At 36.8% G+C, this 17,131-nt stretch overlaps 1 protein-coding gene across 3 annotated transcripts in view; it reads right to left on the bottom strand.

Annotated features, from left to right (window-relative positions):
* The window catches only part of LOC132149558 (guanine nucleotide-binding protein subunit alpha-12-like), a 30,262-nt gene extending 19,991 nt beyond the window's left edge, over positions 1 to 10,271 (bottom strand). The window contains exons 1-3 of one of the 3 annotated variants that reach the window (XM_059558913.1): positions 9,901 to 10,271; positions 9,482 to 9,809; positions 1,335 to 1,550 (exon numbers count right to left, since the gene is read on the bottom strand). In XM_059558913.1, the coding sequence (XP_059414896.1) occupies positions 1,335 to 1,550; positions 9,482 to 9,778 (513 nt within the window). In that variant the 5' untranslated portion in view covers positions 9,779 to 9,809; positions 9,901 to 10,271. Of the gene's footprint in view, positions 1 to 1,334; positions 1,551 to 9,481 lie in introns of all 3 variants that reach the window. The other 2 variants (XM_059558920.1, XM_059558902.1) reach the window with 2 other exon arrangements.
* Positions 10,272 to 17,131: the final 6,860 nt, after the last annotated feature.

Here is a 17,131-nt window from a genome sequence, read left to right as displayed (position 1 = left end):
ACACATGCAAAATGTGCAGAGCAGTGGGTCCGGAGGACTGGAGTTGAGAACCATTGTGATAATGTATGCCAATCTGAAATGTGGTTTTATCCAAAGAGGTGGTAAGTTAATAAAAAGTAAGTAAAATATGAGTAAATAGTCTTTTTCTTTTGTCCTACAAACAAGACTGTCTGTATTTAATCACAGTAAAAAGAGCTGATGATGTAAACTCACATGCAGGGGGTTTTGAATGAGTTCAAAAATGAGTTCATCTGTCCACAGATGAACTCATCACATCATAGATGTCTGATTTATCAGATAACAGCCGTCTGTTCTGAGCCTTTGAAATTAGTATGACCACAGCAAAAGGTCAGTAGCTACTTCATCAAAATAAGAAGCATCAATGAGATGCTTCAGACACTTTTTGGCCTCAATTTCTGATAAAATGTAGATTTAATGAAGGTCTTTTCTCTTTATAGACAAAAGAACGTGAACACTAAGTCGTCAAATCATCTCATGCATAAAGGAAATTTATAATTTGTGCCATTTCCTCACTGGTTTCCTCACTGTCTATCATGTCCTCCATCCGGCTCCACTGACCTAGATCTTCAGGACTCTCAACAGCACTTAAAAAATTCATAAGGATCGAGAGGTACTGTGACAGAGATGTGTACGTGAATCAGATCGCTACAGTGCACAGTTAGAGCAATTCAAGTTTGAGAGACTCCTGTGCACAGCTTCTGAACTCATTAAAGTCCTGTGGCAACATACACGCTGAGATGAGATGCACATAAATAAGTCAAGCTTCTTCTGTTTTTCTGCACTCAGCAGCAGGTTTAATTAAGGTCTCCCTGTGTCTAGCTTTAATAGCTAGGCCAAAGTTTTCCATCTAACTGACACTGAAATATTACCATATTTCCCGTACCCCTTGGCTATCAACTGGTAGAGATCATGGGTTTGATTCCCAGGGAACACACATATTAACCATATACCTTGAAGGAAGTGTATTATTAAAAAAAACTTACTGAACATTTGAACAGTAGTGTATTTATATATTTAAATGACAATAAAAATTAAACCATTTTCCAAAAAAATCACACTAAATAATATCACTATATATTGCAAAGGTTAGTCAGATTGTCTGAATGTGCTGCCTATTGAAGCTACACTTTAGGAGGCAATCTATGAACGATCACCACTGTGCTCTTGAGCAGTGCACTTACCCCAGGTAAATAAAAGATTATTTGTTTTATGAGAACACACATTGCCAACTACCCAAAGAGCCATTTGGCTCTTCCTGTGAAGAGTATCCAGATGGCACAGGTTGTCAGGAAATGTATTGTGATTACACTTACCAGCTGAAACTCACTCCGTCGGCCATAGGCTTCTTGAATGCCACTATCATTCCAGAGTGTCTGCAGGGCTGGGACATACAGTTGAAAGGTGCAGGGTTCGACAGGCATGCCTGCTTTATTTTCGAAGGACATAACAAACATGCCGTGCTTCTCGTTCTCAGAGTTCTGCCAGGGAATGCCAAGTTTGTCTCGGGCATCCACCAGTACCCGCATCCCCTTTGAAAAACAAACAACAACAAAAAAAGACAGAGAAGGAGAAATAGATTAATGCCATGTTTGTTTGTCTAGGGTGTTTAACAGCAGGGTGTGTCTCTAGAGCTGAGCTTCTATAACAGGAAGATGAAGCAATTCTTCTTGAGACAAAATAAAGATAGTAGCATTGTTTTCAATGTAACACCTACAACACTTTAAACCTGCCAAATGTCTGTCTCTGTAAATCTCCCACACTTAGTTTCAAACAGTAACCTGTTTAAGTTAAAAGGGACAAATAATTGAAATAATGATGTACTAGAGTGGGAACAGCAATAAGAGATTAGCCAATCATATAAGAGGCTTAAAATCAACATGAAGTCAGAAATGACCAGAATTATTTATGTTGTTACATTGGTCTTATACCTTTTCTACATGTTTCAATGAGTGTGTAGGCCTGTGTTTACACCAAGATATATGTTCAGTGAAAAAACTATTGTGATAAACATTTGTATTTGAATGAATGGCTGCTAATGCATCTAAGCGCCACCTACTCTGAGTATAAATTTGCATTTTCGTTTCTTACTAATTGGTCTGAACAGACGAAACAAAAATTTTTTTTTTAGTTGATGTAAACAGGTCTTTATTCTAAACAAAAATGTCAGAGAGAAAGTACAAACATTTTGTAAAACGTCTACTCTTTTGGTGCAAAAAAACTTGCCTAGCATTATAATTATACATCTGGGTATAAATTACATACATACAAAAAAAAAATTTAATACTAATACTGATAATAATCTAAATCGTGCTTGTACTGCATTTAGAAGAAGCTCGGATTGCTGCAACTCAGTCATGACAAGTATACCTGAAAAGGAAGATCTGATCCCAGAACTGAAACACTCTGAAGCCAAAAATTAAAACAGCTCTGTTGAGATCAGCAATCACACTGAAACTTATCTTCCGTGATGAGCCTCCTCACTTCCAAGCATAACTTAAATACACAAAACCCTGAACTGAGCCTCTGGCAATTACCAGGAGGGAAGAGCAAGAAATATCCTGAGATGCTTTGTAAATGCAACATAAGGCCATCGATAATAGCTGCAGTACTATCAACCAAGGCAAAATCTTCCAGCACATTTCACCTTCCTTTTGTTGCAGTGGAATAACATCCTGATATTCAGGGTCCCAGAATGGGGTCCTGGTCCCCTTCTTCTGCTCTTCAGTATGAAAAATCGACACTAGCACTCAAAAATGCCCAGAGCAAATGTATGCTAGAGTAATTAGAGCAGCCAGCATGCCTTTGTCTCTGAAGAAGATAAAGGGTCCCTCAGGCACAGGTGCTTTGTGGGATTTGACCCAGTGACCCGGGCGAGTCCGTTTAATGCCATTCCAGCACATCAGGTCAATAGGTTGACCGTAAAGGCAATGAAAACTCCTAGTCTGTCCACATGTGTGAGGGATTTGTACATCATCACAAGACGGTTGCATTGCAAAACCAATAAAACAGCGGGGCAGTGGCAGGAAATGAATGTGGTACAGTCCTGTTAGTCTGGCTGTCTCCATCAAATCCTGAGATTCCCCCATCTCCCAAATCCCAACATTCCCTGAGCCATCAAACAGTTCACAAATGTCAACAGTTGATCATGCTTAAGGCCTCCCTGCTGTTTCTTCTTAATGCCCTTAATATTGTGCCTTAGTCCAGGGTTGTCAGGGTAACTTCCTTCGGGCCAAACTCAGTCACGCTTCTGCCTTTATTTGTCTTCAGGGGGCGGCCACCCAAACTCACCCATTCATCTCTGACCTTTTACCCACTTCTGGCCAACACTATCAGGGAAGCGTAGACATATCCTCCTCTCCTCCTTGGCTGGATCCATTGACACCGTCAGGGCGAGAGAAAAGAGAAAGCGGCTAGGCAGCTTTATCACAGCGGAGAGGTCAGTTGCAGGGCTTCCAATCTCTTCCTGAGTCATGGCAAAGTCCCAAAAATATCTCCGAAAACCACCAAAACCTCACCTCGCCATGAGCAAGGCTCCTATCGTTTCTGAAATGCCTCTTGAAAAACAAGCCTTAAGTGTTTGTTTTCAATGGTCTCTTCCAAAGAGACTTGTTTTGTAAGTCTTCAGGAAAAACCATCTGGTTTTTCATGTGTCATTTTTAAGTCTACAACAGACAATTCTTGATATTTCCTTTGTTGTTTGTTGAAAAAGGGGGGATTTCTTGAATGTTCAGTCAACAAAGAGCAATAGCAATATTATTCAAGGATCTTGGTTTCTGCTGAGAGACATAGCTGACAGCGAATCCAATCCGTCGGCCCTTATCTGACATGCATTAGACGGGCCCTGCATGTCAAGCACAGTAATTACTCCAGTGGTGGTAATGGCAGTGCTGTGATTTCGCAGCGTAAGCAGATGTGGGGAGCGGACCAGGCAACCGCTCACAGCTTCCATACCGCTGAGCAACCACAGCTAAATCAGCAACAACTCCTTAGCCATAAACAAGCCGCCTGTGAAGGAGCCTCCCAAGACTCCAGTCACAGAGGAACTCTCAGATTTATCACACAGGAGGATGGGCTTGATATATGCTTGCTCCCTGTGTCCCTCTTTAGCTATTTCCTGTATCCTCCCCCGCAAGGATCTTTTAAGCAAGATGCATGCAGTTAAACCTTTCGGTGTGGTACAACTTTTTGGTAACTTGTCCCTCCATACACGCTTTCCTTATGATGGTGGCGCAAAAACACATTCTGGGCCGTTACTAAATACCGCAACTATCTTCTCAAGGGTGTAGTATAAACAGAGGAAATGCTCCACTGCCAATGGTGTCTCATTGCACAAGAGATCAAGAGCTTTGCAATAGGGAAACTGACTCTTGAAGGGTCAGAGTGATGAGTGAGGGGTACGAGGGGCCAAACGGAGGTGAGATCTTATCGTGTCCTGACACGCAGTGTCACTATTAGGTCAGTCTTTAGATCACCTTCCAATCAAAGATAGGACCATTAAAGAGTTAACAGAAATTACTAGATAGCTAGCTACTGATCTAGGATGTAATACATTCCCAGACATAAATTACTCTGCCTTCTCAATGTGGGTTTACAACAACAAGGCAGGAAAGACTGATTGTGTGGTCTATATAAATCATTTATTTGGACATTGAAGACTGTACATACAACATATCTAGTTTTTTTAATGCATCCTTTTAGTATATCAAATGACATTGGGTGGGACTTGATTTTTATCCATCTGGTTTTGATTGGATCATCAAACCATCAAACAAGTGATATAGAATTTAATTAAATCTAGATTTTATCTAAAAAGGTTGTCTTTAAAAAAATAAACATTGGTTGTAAAAACATTTTACACCCTTTCCAGACAAACCACTTCTGGGCAAATGGTGCTGCAAAATTCAAAAAAGGCATTACTGGAAGTATCTGGAAGAAGTTGAGAAGACTATCTCCTGGACCTTTGCCACTGTAAAGTGGCTGAAATGAAGATAAAGTTATCTTTTAAATAGCCAATCATTTGATCAGCACATAGGCTGAGATTCGTTCACGCAACCTCTGGGATTGTTTGTTCTAGTTTTTTCCACCCTTTGGAAAAGTCTGGACTGGGGTTGCTCCAAATTGGTGTCAGTGAAACAAATATCACCAACACTGTCATCATCCTAGAGCCTTCAGAGGGATGGGCTGAACAGGGTGATGACAAACGGTCAGAGGGGAGATGATGGCACAACTGGCACACATTGTTTGCAGCAGTCGCTGTCTGTGCACTGAGGAGAGGCATTTCCTCTGGCTCTGTGGACTGTGCGATACTGCAAGCCCGCAGAGACCACCATTGTGGAGCTATTCCAATCTGACCTTGACTTCATCAGAGACAAACAAGGTCTCCAGTCCAGTTCTCAAGCCACTTCACACATATTTAGACTGTAAAATTAAATATTATCACATGCTTTCCTTTTACTGGCCACTGTCCTACTATCTGAACTGAATTACATGAATTGCAAACAAAAGTATTAACACCAATGTGGAACTTTTATACTTCCTAAAAAAATGTAAATAAAAAAAAGCCAGGAAACCTACTTTAAAAGTTCAACAAACTTTTAAATTAAAAAAGTATCATAATTCTGACCCATATTAAAAAACAAAGCTTGGTAGCTTTTAGTTAATTTAATTTGTCATCTGCTAGTTAAAAATTGTTAACTCTGCATGGTTATTTCTAACTGACCTGATCCTGACCTGACTTTTTGTTGTAACCTAATGTAAGTTGATTAGACATGTTAAATAATATTTTGACATGAATAAAATCAATTAATTTAAATGTTATTGCACCACATGAAACGCGTTTTGTTAATAAAAAGTGTAAAGTTTTAAAAACACAGAGTATGAATGACTTTTAGACTTTAGAAACCTTGACAGCCAATCAGAATCCAACACGAATTTAAAGAGCGAATATAATTATAGTAGTTTTTAGTGTACTATAAATTACCTTTTTGTGTCATCTGGCCTTTATGTTACTTTTTGCTTCCTAACCCTCCCCAAAAGTTTCTCAAATCTAAATAAAGTTGTTTCATAACCTTTTCATAACCTTGAGATGTTTTTAACAACTACAGTTAATGAAAGCAAGTGTGGTGACTTGTGACAAGAAGCCATGGCAAACCACACGGAAACACAAAACTTCAGGCACATTCTTCACGGCCATTTGCTCTTTTCACTTGACTGGCAGGGCAGTCAAGATTGGACCATGTAATCAACCAACACATACTGTATATTTAGGGGGTTTAGTGCGGTTAGTCATAAAACTGACTTCAATTCTCGTATACACATAGATGCTCCAAAACACAGGCCTCAGCATTTGCCTCTGGAGCTAATGAAAGAGATCAGAACTACATTATAATGTTTTCCTCAGTTCACTATAGTCACGTTGTGGTGAAGGGGTCTCATTGAAAATAAACTGAGATGACATCATCAACACAAAGAAAGCTCAGTTCTGCTGCTTTGCTCCCCGAGTGGGTTACAGGAGGATCTGATCGCAATCAGTCCCAGTCGAAACAAAGTGAAGGTTTTAGCTCTGCCTCAGTCTTGTCCCTGTACGACATGGGCTCCTGGAGTCACTCTTGTCCAGAAAACTATAGACAAAAGCTTACACATTTCTCTGGGTGTGGGAAGGACGCGTGATGTGATGTCTGGCAGTTTGGCTAAATGTTTGGTGGACAAGAACCATGGAGATAGAACATGTGGACCTCTGCTCTGACATCCTGAGAAACATAACCTTTTCCATATAAAGCTAAACTCTTCCACTGAGCCAGACCTCTGATCTGGCAGCACTGCTTTTGACCAAATTGTGGGTAAGATAACAAGACCAAGGATAGAAATATTTATCATTTTAGTTTCCCACTGAATGACTGAACATCATAGTTTGCCAGAATACAGACATGTTTATGTCCAATAGAAAAGAAAAGATTTTATTATATGTGGAACAATGACAAAAATCTAGTTCAAAACACATGCACCGGGTTGCTGGAACTGTAATCTTTGTATTCAAGTTGGTTTGCAAAACTTTATAGCATTTTTTAAAAACATTTGGTAACACTTTAGATTATGGAACACTCATCCACTATTAACTAAGAGTTTTCCCTCAATAAAATTCTAATTTGCTGCTTATTAATTAATTTGTTGTAGTTTAGATATTTGGTAGGGTCTAAAATACGGTCATGCATTATTATGAGCTTTATAAGCCAATATGCTAGTAATATGCATGTGTTAACAAGCAACTAGTTAATAGTGAATAGTGTTCCCTGATCTAAAGTGTTTCCAAAAGTTTACATTTAATGACTGAGAAAAATGTCAATACATTTAAGTGTACTGAATGATTATTATCAAAACTGCATTTATTTATGTTTTTTTATTCGTGTAGAGCATGCGAATTTTATTTCTTGTGACAAAAGTGCACGTGGCAGCAGGAAACAGGCATGTTTGCAATGAAACTTGGTCTTGGTCACCTTTGAATAACTTAATTTAACTCAACGTATTTTTAAGAAGATTTTATACAGTACACGAGCAGATCAAGATATATTTAATGATTAATGCGGGTTTTTTTCAAGGTAAAAAGTGTTTTATTTATTTCGTATTTATTATTATTATCATTGTTTTTTACACACATCATAGTAAACGAGTTTATATTTTATCTGTCTTGTCAATATATATATATATTTTAGAAGATTATTTGCCTTGAAATGACACAGTTATATAATTTTCAGTTTTATGTCTTTTTCAGCATGTTTCAAATTCTGCCTGTTGTATTATTTTTTTTAAATAAATTATTAAATAAGACATAATCAGCATTATATCACTGATCCATATAATTACATCTAATCTAACATGAATTCATTGTACCATAAAGATGACAGTGGCAAGACGATGCACAACACTGATTTTTGAACAAAGCTTTCTAATAAACACCTCAGAAAAGCTCTGACTCAGTCAACTAGACGTATTGAACTACATGAAAAGACTGTTAGATCTTCTCTGTCTCTATTGTAACATAGATGCAGGCTGTAATTAGAGGCTTCTGCCATCAGCAGCTAATTTCAAAGGCTTCACTATGATCACATCAGATGCCAACAGTAAACTTCCAAAACCAAATATAAAGCCAAGAGATAAAGAGAGGAAGACATGAGTGCAGAAAGTACACAGATAGAGGAAAAACCAGGACATATTGAGACATTTAAAGATACGTGAGCTTAGAAAGCACATGAGCTGATCACAATGATAAGTCAGACACAATCTCTCAGTTCATAACAGAGCCAGGGATGAACCTAGACCAAACAAAGTGACTCAATGTACTGCTAATTGTAAGGGCAGCTAAGCTTAGTCTTGTGGTAAATACGAGAGAACATCTGCCAGCCTGTAAATGTTAAGATGCTGATTTGTGATTATTGGGTTATAAAAAAGTTGCTTCTAAAGGCCAAACATTGTTCCTCGTGTTCCTCTGTAACTCCAACAGCCCCAGGCCTGATATCTCATCTCACAAACACATTCCGGGATGCATTTTCACTCCTTTCCTGTTAACTCCGAGCTGTGAGTTATTAAACACAGACATCTTAAATAGATGTGCTTACAAGGAAATGACCCAGGAATTATTCCTTGGGATTCTGATTTGCGGTAGAGCAGATGCCTAAAGCAACTATCACATGACTAACAGCAAAATTAATTAGTCAGATAGAGAAAAAGTGAAAATTTTAACATGGATTGGGTATCCAAAACCTTTGTGTAATCAGCTAACCTGGATATTTGCACTCGTCTCATATGCAGCTAAAGAAAGGGTTGACTGTAGCTCATGAGAGTCTGCATGCTTGACAGATGGTTGATGTACATGTGATGAGAGATCATGTGAGCACTTTCTGATTTACAAATAACTTTGGGGAAGTATTAATTATGCTGAATGAATATATATATATATATATATATATATATATATATATATATTGCATTTGTTTCTAATTTCTGTAGAGAATGTTTGTTTAACTTACTGCAACAAAACTGCATGCCACAGCAGAAAACAGGCAAGTTTGGGCGAGGAAACATGGCCTTGGTGACCTTAAAATAACTAAACAACCTGACACCACATAATTATAGGATGTTTTGATGCAACACAACAGAATTATATTATTAAGATTATTAATTATCTACTTTTCTTTTCTATCTATCCATACTAACATTCACCCATTTATGTCTTCAATTTAATTTCTTAAGGTGAAATACATAAACTGCATAAAAATGTATAGGTGGCATGTCAAATCAATCAATCTCTCTATCTATTTATCTATCTGTATAACTTTAATAAATATTTTCTCTATCTAGTCAAATTCAAGTAGAATTTTATGAAACACAGCAAATTCACAAAACTTTTGACAGACAATTATGATGTCAGAAACAACAAAACCTCAGGAAAACGTGTGACCGTTACCTTAATGACGTTCTCAAAGATGGTGTCCCTGAAGTCGAGCAGCGCTTTCTGGTCAAACTCTTTCCCGTGGATGATCCTCATTTGTTTGAGGAAGGTGGATTTGCCGCTCTCTCCGGCGCCCAGCAGCAGGATCTTCACCAGACGCCGCACCGAGCGTCTCTCGCGCGCGATCATGGCGTCGATCTCGCGACTGCGTCGCTTCGCGTCGCGGTCTCGTGCTTTCCCGTTACTCCTGTCATCGTGAGCGGCCTCAGCTGGCAACAGACACCGGCTCAGTGTGCGCACCACGCCGGCCATCCTTTCCAACTTGAACGTGGTCAGTTACCACCTGATGTATTCATTAAAGTACCAAAGAAATTAACTTTATGTTTTATACCAAATCTATATGGAATAGGCAAGCATCTGCTGTGAATATTCACCGGTTAAAACTAAACACTAAAAGAAAAAAGCTTAAGCACAATAAAAATGTTCCTCCATTAAGAAAAATGTAAAGGCGTTTACAATGAAGAGGTCCTTCCCCAGCAAAGCGTCCACTGCTGTCCGTCACAACTATGAAGAAAGGCAGCTGTCTACTAAACTAATCCGTTGTTCGTGGTAAAAAAAAAAAATTAACCTTCAATCGCTAAATGTGTTCAGGAGATGTTATTGAGCTGGAATCCGTATTCCTTTATATTCTGGCAGCGACATAAGTTCTAAAAGTTAATTCTGGAAGAGCGCGAGCCACTTTGTGATGTTTCCTCGCGGTTCTCTGAGAAGTTTGTGTTCTGGACTGACGCCCCTCCTGCTGTGGGGCCCGTGGCCGGTAGGGGTCCGAGCGAGAGGGGCGTTTGTACTGGCGTGACGGGGGTTCCAGCCGGTGTCAGAAACGTCATAATTTCACAGAGGCCCCTTGCTGTCTATCATGCACTGCCGTATGTGTGGCAGACTATTAAAACTTTACATGAAACCTGGCAAAAGGCACGAGAAAAAGGTATGATGCAAACATGAAACATTTGAATGAGTGACCAATAAGGATGCCTGCGATAATGAAAGGTTATCTGCAAACATTCATTTTGCCGTTGATTTATATATATAGGCTATTCATATATTGAGAGTTCATTTGCAAACAGATAACAGAAAATCATGTTTTTTCATTGTGCATTCCAATTAATCTCAATCAAACTGCAGTTGGGTTATTTTGATTACATACAAATAACTTTAAAAATACAGCTAACCAACACAATAAAACACAATTAAAACATGATAACATAATAAAAAAAAACATGATTTATGAAAAAAATAATTATATTGCAAATAAACACACACACACACACACACACACACACACACACACACACACACACACACACACACACACACACACATATATATATATATATATATATATATATATATATATATATATATATATATATATATATATATACAGTATGTGACCCTGGACCAGCACCAATCTAGCACAGCCAATTGTGTGGGTCAAAATTATAAATTTTTCTTTTATGCCAAAAATCATTAGGATATTAAGTAAAGGTCATGTTCCATTTATATTTTGTACATTTCCTATAAATATATATATATGCATCCTCAGATTCCTCATTTCAAATAGTTGTATCTTCGGCCAAATATTGTCCTATCCTAACAAACCATATTTAATCAGCTTCATAAATCTCACTTTCAAAAAATTGCCCCAATTACTGGTTTTGGATCCAGGGTCATATATATATATATATATATATATATATATATATATATATATATATATATATATATATATCTTGGTGACGTTGCCACTGTTCTTCTGGATTGAGTCTGTCTCAGTTTGTTCTGTTTCTTCATGTTATTCCAGACAGACTGATGATGATGAGATCAGATCTCTGTGTGCAGCACTGGCTGATGTCAGACTCCTTGTGCAAACAAATATCTATTACAATTACTGCCAAAATGAATGTTTGGGAATGTAAACTGATATTTCCTACTGACACACTACAGCAAAATATTTTTTTATGAAAATGCTAGATACTACTAGATAAATACTAAATGTATTTTCATTAATATATTCATATTATACTTAGAAGTGTTGATGGATGTATCAGTGTTTTCTGCACCGCTTTACTTCTGTGAAACTCACCTCTTTTATTCTGCACCGAGGTGAAATAAATCTGTGAATTCAAGCTTGCAGTCTGTACTGAACGTGACCCAATAGATTCAAAAGAGTCTACTGTGAATAATGTGAAGAAGTGTCTTTTTGTTGCTGCATTACTCTTGTGGGCTGCACAGAAAAAAAACAAAAACAACTCTACCCGTGTAGTCTGATTCATGCACAAATAACTCTTATGAGCCAGCTCGCTTTAGTGGCTCAAATTATATGATGCAGCAAATATAGCCGATTCTCAAAACAAATTCATTCAAAGAGCTGATTTATTTAATGAATGACTCAGAAAGACAAGATTTGCTTTGAATGAGCCTAAAACACTGCTCTGTATATTTACAGCATCAGCAGTGAGGGTTTCTTTCATACAGTATGTAAAAAACTGACATTAGATATACAGAAACTAATAGAAATGAAAAGGAACCAAACTGTAAATAGAGAGCTTGTGAATTAAAATTGATTTAGGAAACCTTTAAGGATAGCCAGCCCTAGTCAATGACAGCAAAATAGCTTTTTATTCTCAAAAGTTAATATTAAATGTTAAATATAATGCAGAACTTTCAAAAAAAACTTTTGCTACCTCCAGAAAATGTGTTAACCATAGAAGGGCTATATTCAAGTCATTTTTGGAAGTAGTTTTAAGATGCTGTCCGCTCTCATGAGTCATATTCATAGTCCGATAAAAACTTTTTGAGCATGTCTCCAAAGTGAGCTGCAATGTTGACCATGACCAGCCAAATCCCACTTTATTTTAGTAACCCCCTATATTTTCTATAAGGCTGGGGGTAATATATTCCAGCACCGTTTGTGAAAAATTGGATTTAGTTTGATTACAAGTTGGCAAAGTCTGCTACATAGATTTTAGATTCTTTGTTCAAGAGTTTTAAAATGCTACTGAGATTTCATTTAAAATTAGAAATTAGAATTCAAATTACCGTAGATATATAAATATTCCAGATTTAGATCTGGAAAATACACTTCCTGTGCTCTCCTGCTTGCATTAAAATAAAAAATAACTGTATTCAGCAGAGGGCAGTGTTAACCTGCGCTTACATTCATACAGTTCATTTGAATCATAGTTTCTCATCCACATAACATCATTTATTTATTGTAAAATGAGCTATGTTAGATACATAAGTGTCAAACAAAAAGAAAAGAAAACCCACAGGTAAAGAGCATATTCCTAATCAAAACATAATTTATCATAGATTAGTATTAATTATTTTTTTTGCATTTGATTTAACATTTTCTACACTAAGACACTCTCTGTGTGTGCCAAAACAGTATTACACAAACTGTCAGCAATATAATATGATATTTAATATTTAAACATTTGCCCACCACAGCACTAAAACCACAGGTGCAGAAAAGTAGAGCGGGCTAGTTTTGTGCCACTGACCACCTACAACTGAAAAACAGGACTTCCAACATTAGCATATACATAGTGACGATTTTTTTCATTCCTCCTCCAAGTAGATTATTTGATGTCATTCACAGCATAGGAAAAACAGTCTCTGATTACTGTGGTTGCGATTCAGAGTTCTTAATCCTATTTGTTGAGTTGATGTGCACAAGGAAAACATTTAATGGAAAAGCTTTCAAGTTGATTTTCAAGCAGGAGGTTAATTGGACTGGGTTTTTGGAGGGAAGATGAAATCAACATGCACATGAAGCGCAGCTGAAGAGGCTTTCAGAGAGCAACACGGCCATGATTACACATTTTGATCAGCAAATCAGAAAGAAACACAAAAATATACAAGTATCCATTCTTCTCATTGGGCAAATTGCTCTTGACAGCATTCTTGGAGAGTCTTTAAGCAAGCTAATGCTGAAATAACCAGCACTGCCATCCATATTTCCCACTATGCTTTGAAGCAAAGGCAGCAATGGAGCAACAAGTGCTATAACTTTGGGAAATCATTGGACTGTTCATTTGTTATGGCGAGAGTTGTATTTAATTTAGCATAAGATGCTTTGGAGCTTTTCTAAGCAATGTTTGCATGCTATATATATAAACTAATTTAGAACTTATACTATATGTATATGTATACACACATATTATGTAAACAAAAACGTTTATTTTGGATGCGATAAATGGCAATTAATTGTTTGACAGCAATAATATATTGCCTCTATTCAGCCCATTGAGTTACAAAAGAGACCCCTTAGCATGCGGTGGGTTTAGTGGGGGGTAACTGAGAATGATTGGGGGAAAATTAAGTGAGACGAGGCAATGGCTCCATCACGTTATAATTGGATGTGACGGTTCATGGGATATATCCCGTTATTAAAGAAAATGCCATTATTAACTAATTATAAAGTGAGTTAATAACTCACTCACTTAGGCTATCATTGCTTTGTGTCACGTCATAATAAAACTTGAAATGGGCAGAAAATGTGATTACTATGTCAGTTTTTAGTGAGCATTCAGCTTGATCAAATGAAATGTGTACCTTCGTGTCTTTTTGATGATGAAATAAGCTGACTATTAAAAAGAACAGCTGAACATCAGTTCACAAATAAAAAATGGACTTATTTACACTACTTCACCCATTAATGTAAGATTACTAGAAAAGACGATAATTTTATAACAGTTTCAGTGGCGTAGATGTGTACGCACAGTATGTGTAATATGTCAGTAAAAATGTTGCATGGATGTTGAGTCCTACTATTACTATTACTAGTTCTTTCTGTTGGTTTTACATTTAGTTTTATTTTGTTTTGTTTTGTGCTTTGTGTTTTTTATTTATTTTATTTTGTCTTGTGCTTTGTTTTTTGTTATTTGTGCTTTATTTTGTTATTTCTGCTTTGTTTTTTGTTATTTCTGCTTTGCTTTATTTTGTTTTGTGCCTTGTGTTTTGTTTTGTTTGCTCATAAGCCCGTTCACCACTAAATGTTGTTATAGGGCAAGCACTACGTAATGAATCTTTAAAAATAAATACAAAAATAACCAATGTCAGACTGTTAAGTTATGGGTGAACTATTCTTTTAACCTTGTTTTCAAAAGGTTATTTAAAACTACTCCTCAAGAACATACAGAACAAAGAGTCGATAAAAGAATGTTTTCCAGCACAAACGCTTTCCAAATGTATTTAACAAGGGAATCCAAAAGTCAAACAGATTCAAAGCTTTGTCCAGCCTAATTAAGTGAGATAAGAATAAACCAAACTATAGAGGAAAATGTCTAATTAAATAAATAAAAAAGCAAATAATTACATTTATGCCACTCTTTGATCCCAGCATATCGACTCTCATAGATGGACAAGTGTGTGTGTCATTAATTTTTTACAATCAGTTATTAGACTGAAGAAGGTTTGCTAGAAAAAAAACAAGCCCACGTTTATCAAGAGGAGGGAGGAAGAAAGAAAAGAAAACAAGAAAATACTATATTTTAAAGAGATAATTTAAGATTTAAGAGATGAATATGAGCATTAAACACCTTTCAAGTTTGCAGATGAGGAGCCAGTTCTTTCCTCTCCTAATCAAGCCAATGATCTTGAAAATATGTTTTTGTTAACAACTGTAACAAAGGCACAAAGTTCTCTGCACATTCGAAAACGTATTTAACCGTGCAGAAAACACATTTATCTGTGCTTTGGTGAGCAGCTAGAAGTAGAGCTAAATGCTTCCCAGAACCAAGGATGATCTGATGGCTTCTGGGACTGTGGGTGAAATAGGGAGATACAGATGGCCTAGACACAAAAGTTCTGATGTCTGTGACAGACACTCTTTCACGGAGAGTCTATTATGACATTTCAGCTCCGGCGCTCCTCACACATTTGACTGATGGAAGCAGAGACCACCGCATTTCACAGATTGCCAAGCCATCTGCCATAGCGAAGTAACACGCTTGCGACGTACGCAACACTTCCTGTAGCGATCAGCTGTGTGAGAAAGGCACAAACAAAAACCGCTGGAAGGTATACGCCAATGAAAAACTCAATCAGGGTTGTAGAGACCGGATTTTCATGTTGTGGGTTTTGAATATATTATGATAAAGGATACAAATTAGTTTGTGTATATAATATTTAAAGTACATGTACTACAATGCGCAGAAACCAGCATTGTTTGTCTGGGACTTTCAAAACATAATGTATTATGTTATATTTATATTTATACATAATGTGTTATATTTTCATATCTCTACTTCCTCTTGGCCTTTTATGCATTAATATTAACCGGGGTAAACAATAACCTGGGATATTTAAAAGCAAGCAACCAAGACATTTCACTCTAAAAAACAACAACAACACATAAACAAGATGAGTCTAACTGGAGAAATAACAGTCTTTTAGGGTTGTAAACAAGCTTATGTGACGCGTTCTGTTAAATGAAACCGATTTCTCCTGGTTTTAGTGAGCAGCGACAGATCCGAGAGCCTCTTCAATGGTGTTTACTATCACAGTGGAAAGTTGGTTTACCGTCAAGAGTTGTTGTCTGCAAGTGACGCTACTCTGAAAGGAACCACCACCAACACCACATGAAGCAACAAGATGTCTGCTTGTCAGGGACCAACTGAAATTTCCACTGCGCTGCTCGTGACACACACTCTCCAGGATTTCTCCTCTTTTTAAGCCCTTTTACTCATTTTCAGTTCTCATTTCAACAGGAACAACTTGTCAGTTTCTTTCTGAAGCACAAAGCACATGAAAATCAGCGTCAGATCTACTGTAGTTGAGTCTTAACCCAGAAAACAGAAACTTTGCTTCTTAAAACAGTTTATTACATAGAACACACCATGTTGTGTCAGCAGTACATTCCTGTGTCTGTGTATAAAATAATATTTACAAAAACAGATAAAAATCAAAGCTTGGGAGTGGGAGATTACACACAAAAAAATTGATGCCTTGACTTAAGGATGTACACCCATTGATAAGACGGCAGTAGATATTATACAAAGATTAACTCCGGCTTGTCTTCTAGAAAACAGACATTTCTGTTTAATTTTATTAAACAGGTGCTAAGGCTGGTACATTAAGTTTCCTCTTCAATGGTATCAATCCCAACAATAAATATATACATATCAATATGTTGTATGTTTATATATATGGCAATACAAGTGTAGTTGACATCAGTCATTCAATATATTTTCATAATTCTTTTATAATTATTACACATGCTGTTTTTATGACTTTGTAGTATATGACTGAATATTTGTACTGTAATAAATACAAATCATTAATTAAATATATGAAATATATTTAATTAACAAAGATTAAAAAACAACAACAAATAATCCAAATGTATAGGTCAAAGACAAGACATCCCATTTTAGTCTTCGCACCAAGTTAAATTTACAAAAGTGATTTTATATACACAGAAAGCATATTATTCGCAAGAGAAGGGTCAACTGTTTTATGTAAAAAAAGAAAAAAATGTAATGATGTAAAATTAAAACATACTTTATCTGACCTATGCTTATTAAAATGTATAAAGGTCCAGTCTGGTCTTGGAAAATGTTATTATGGTTTAATAAAATGGGTATTTTGACCCATTTGCTG

Source organism: Carassius carassius, chromosome 1 (genome assembly GCF_963082965.1).
Source record: "Carassius carassius chromosome 1, fCarCar2.1, whole genome shotgun sequence".
NCBI lineage: Eukaryota > Metazoa > Chordata > Actinopteri > Cypriniformes > Cyprinidae > Carassius > Carassius carassius.
This window is presented reverse-complemented; position numbering and strand designations above follow the sequence as displayed.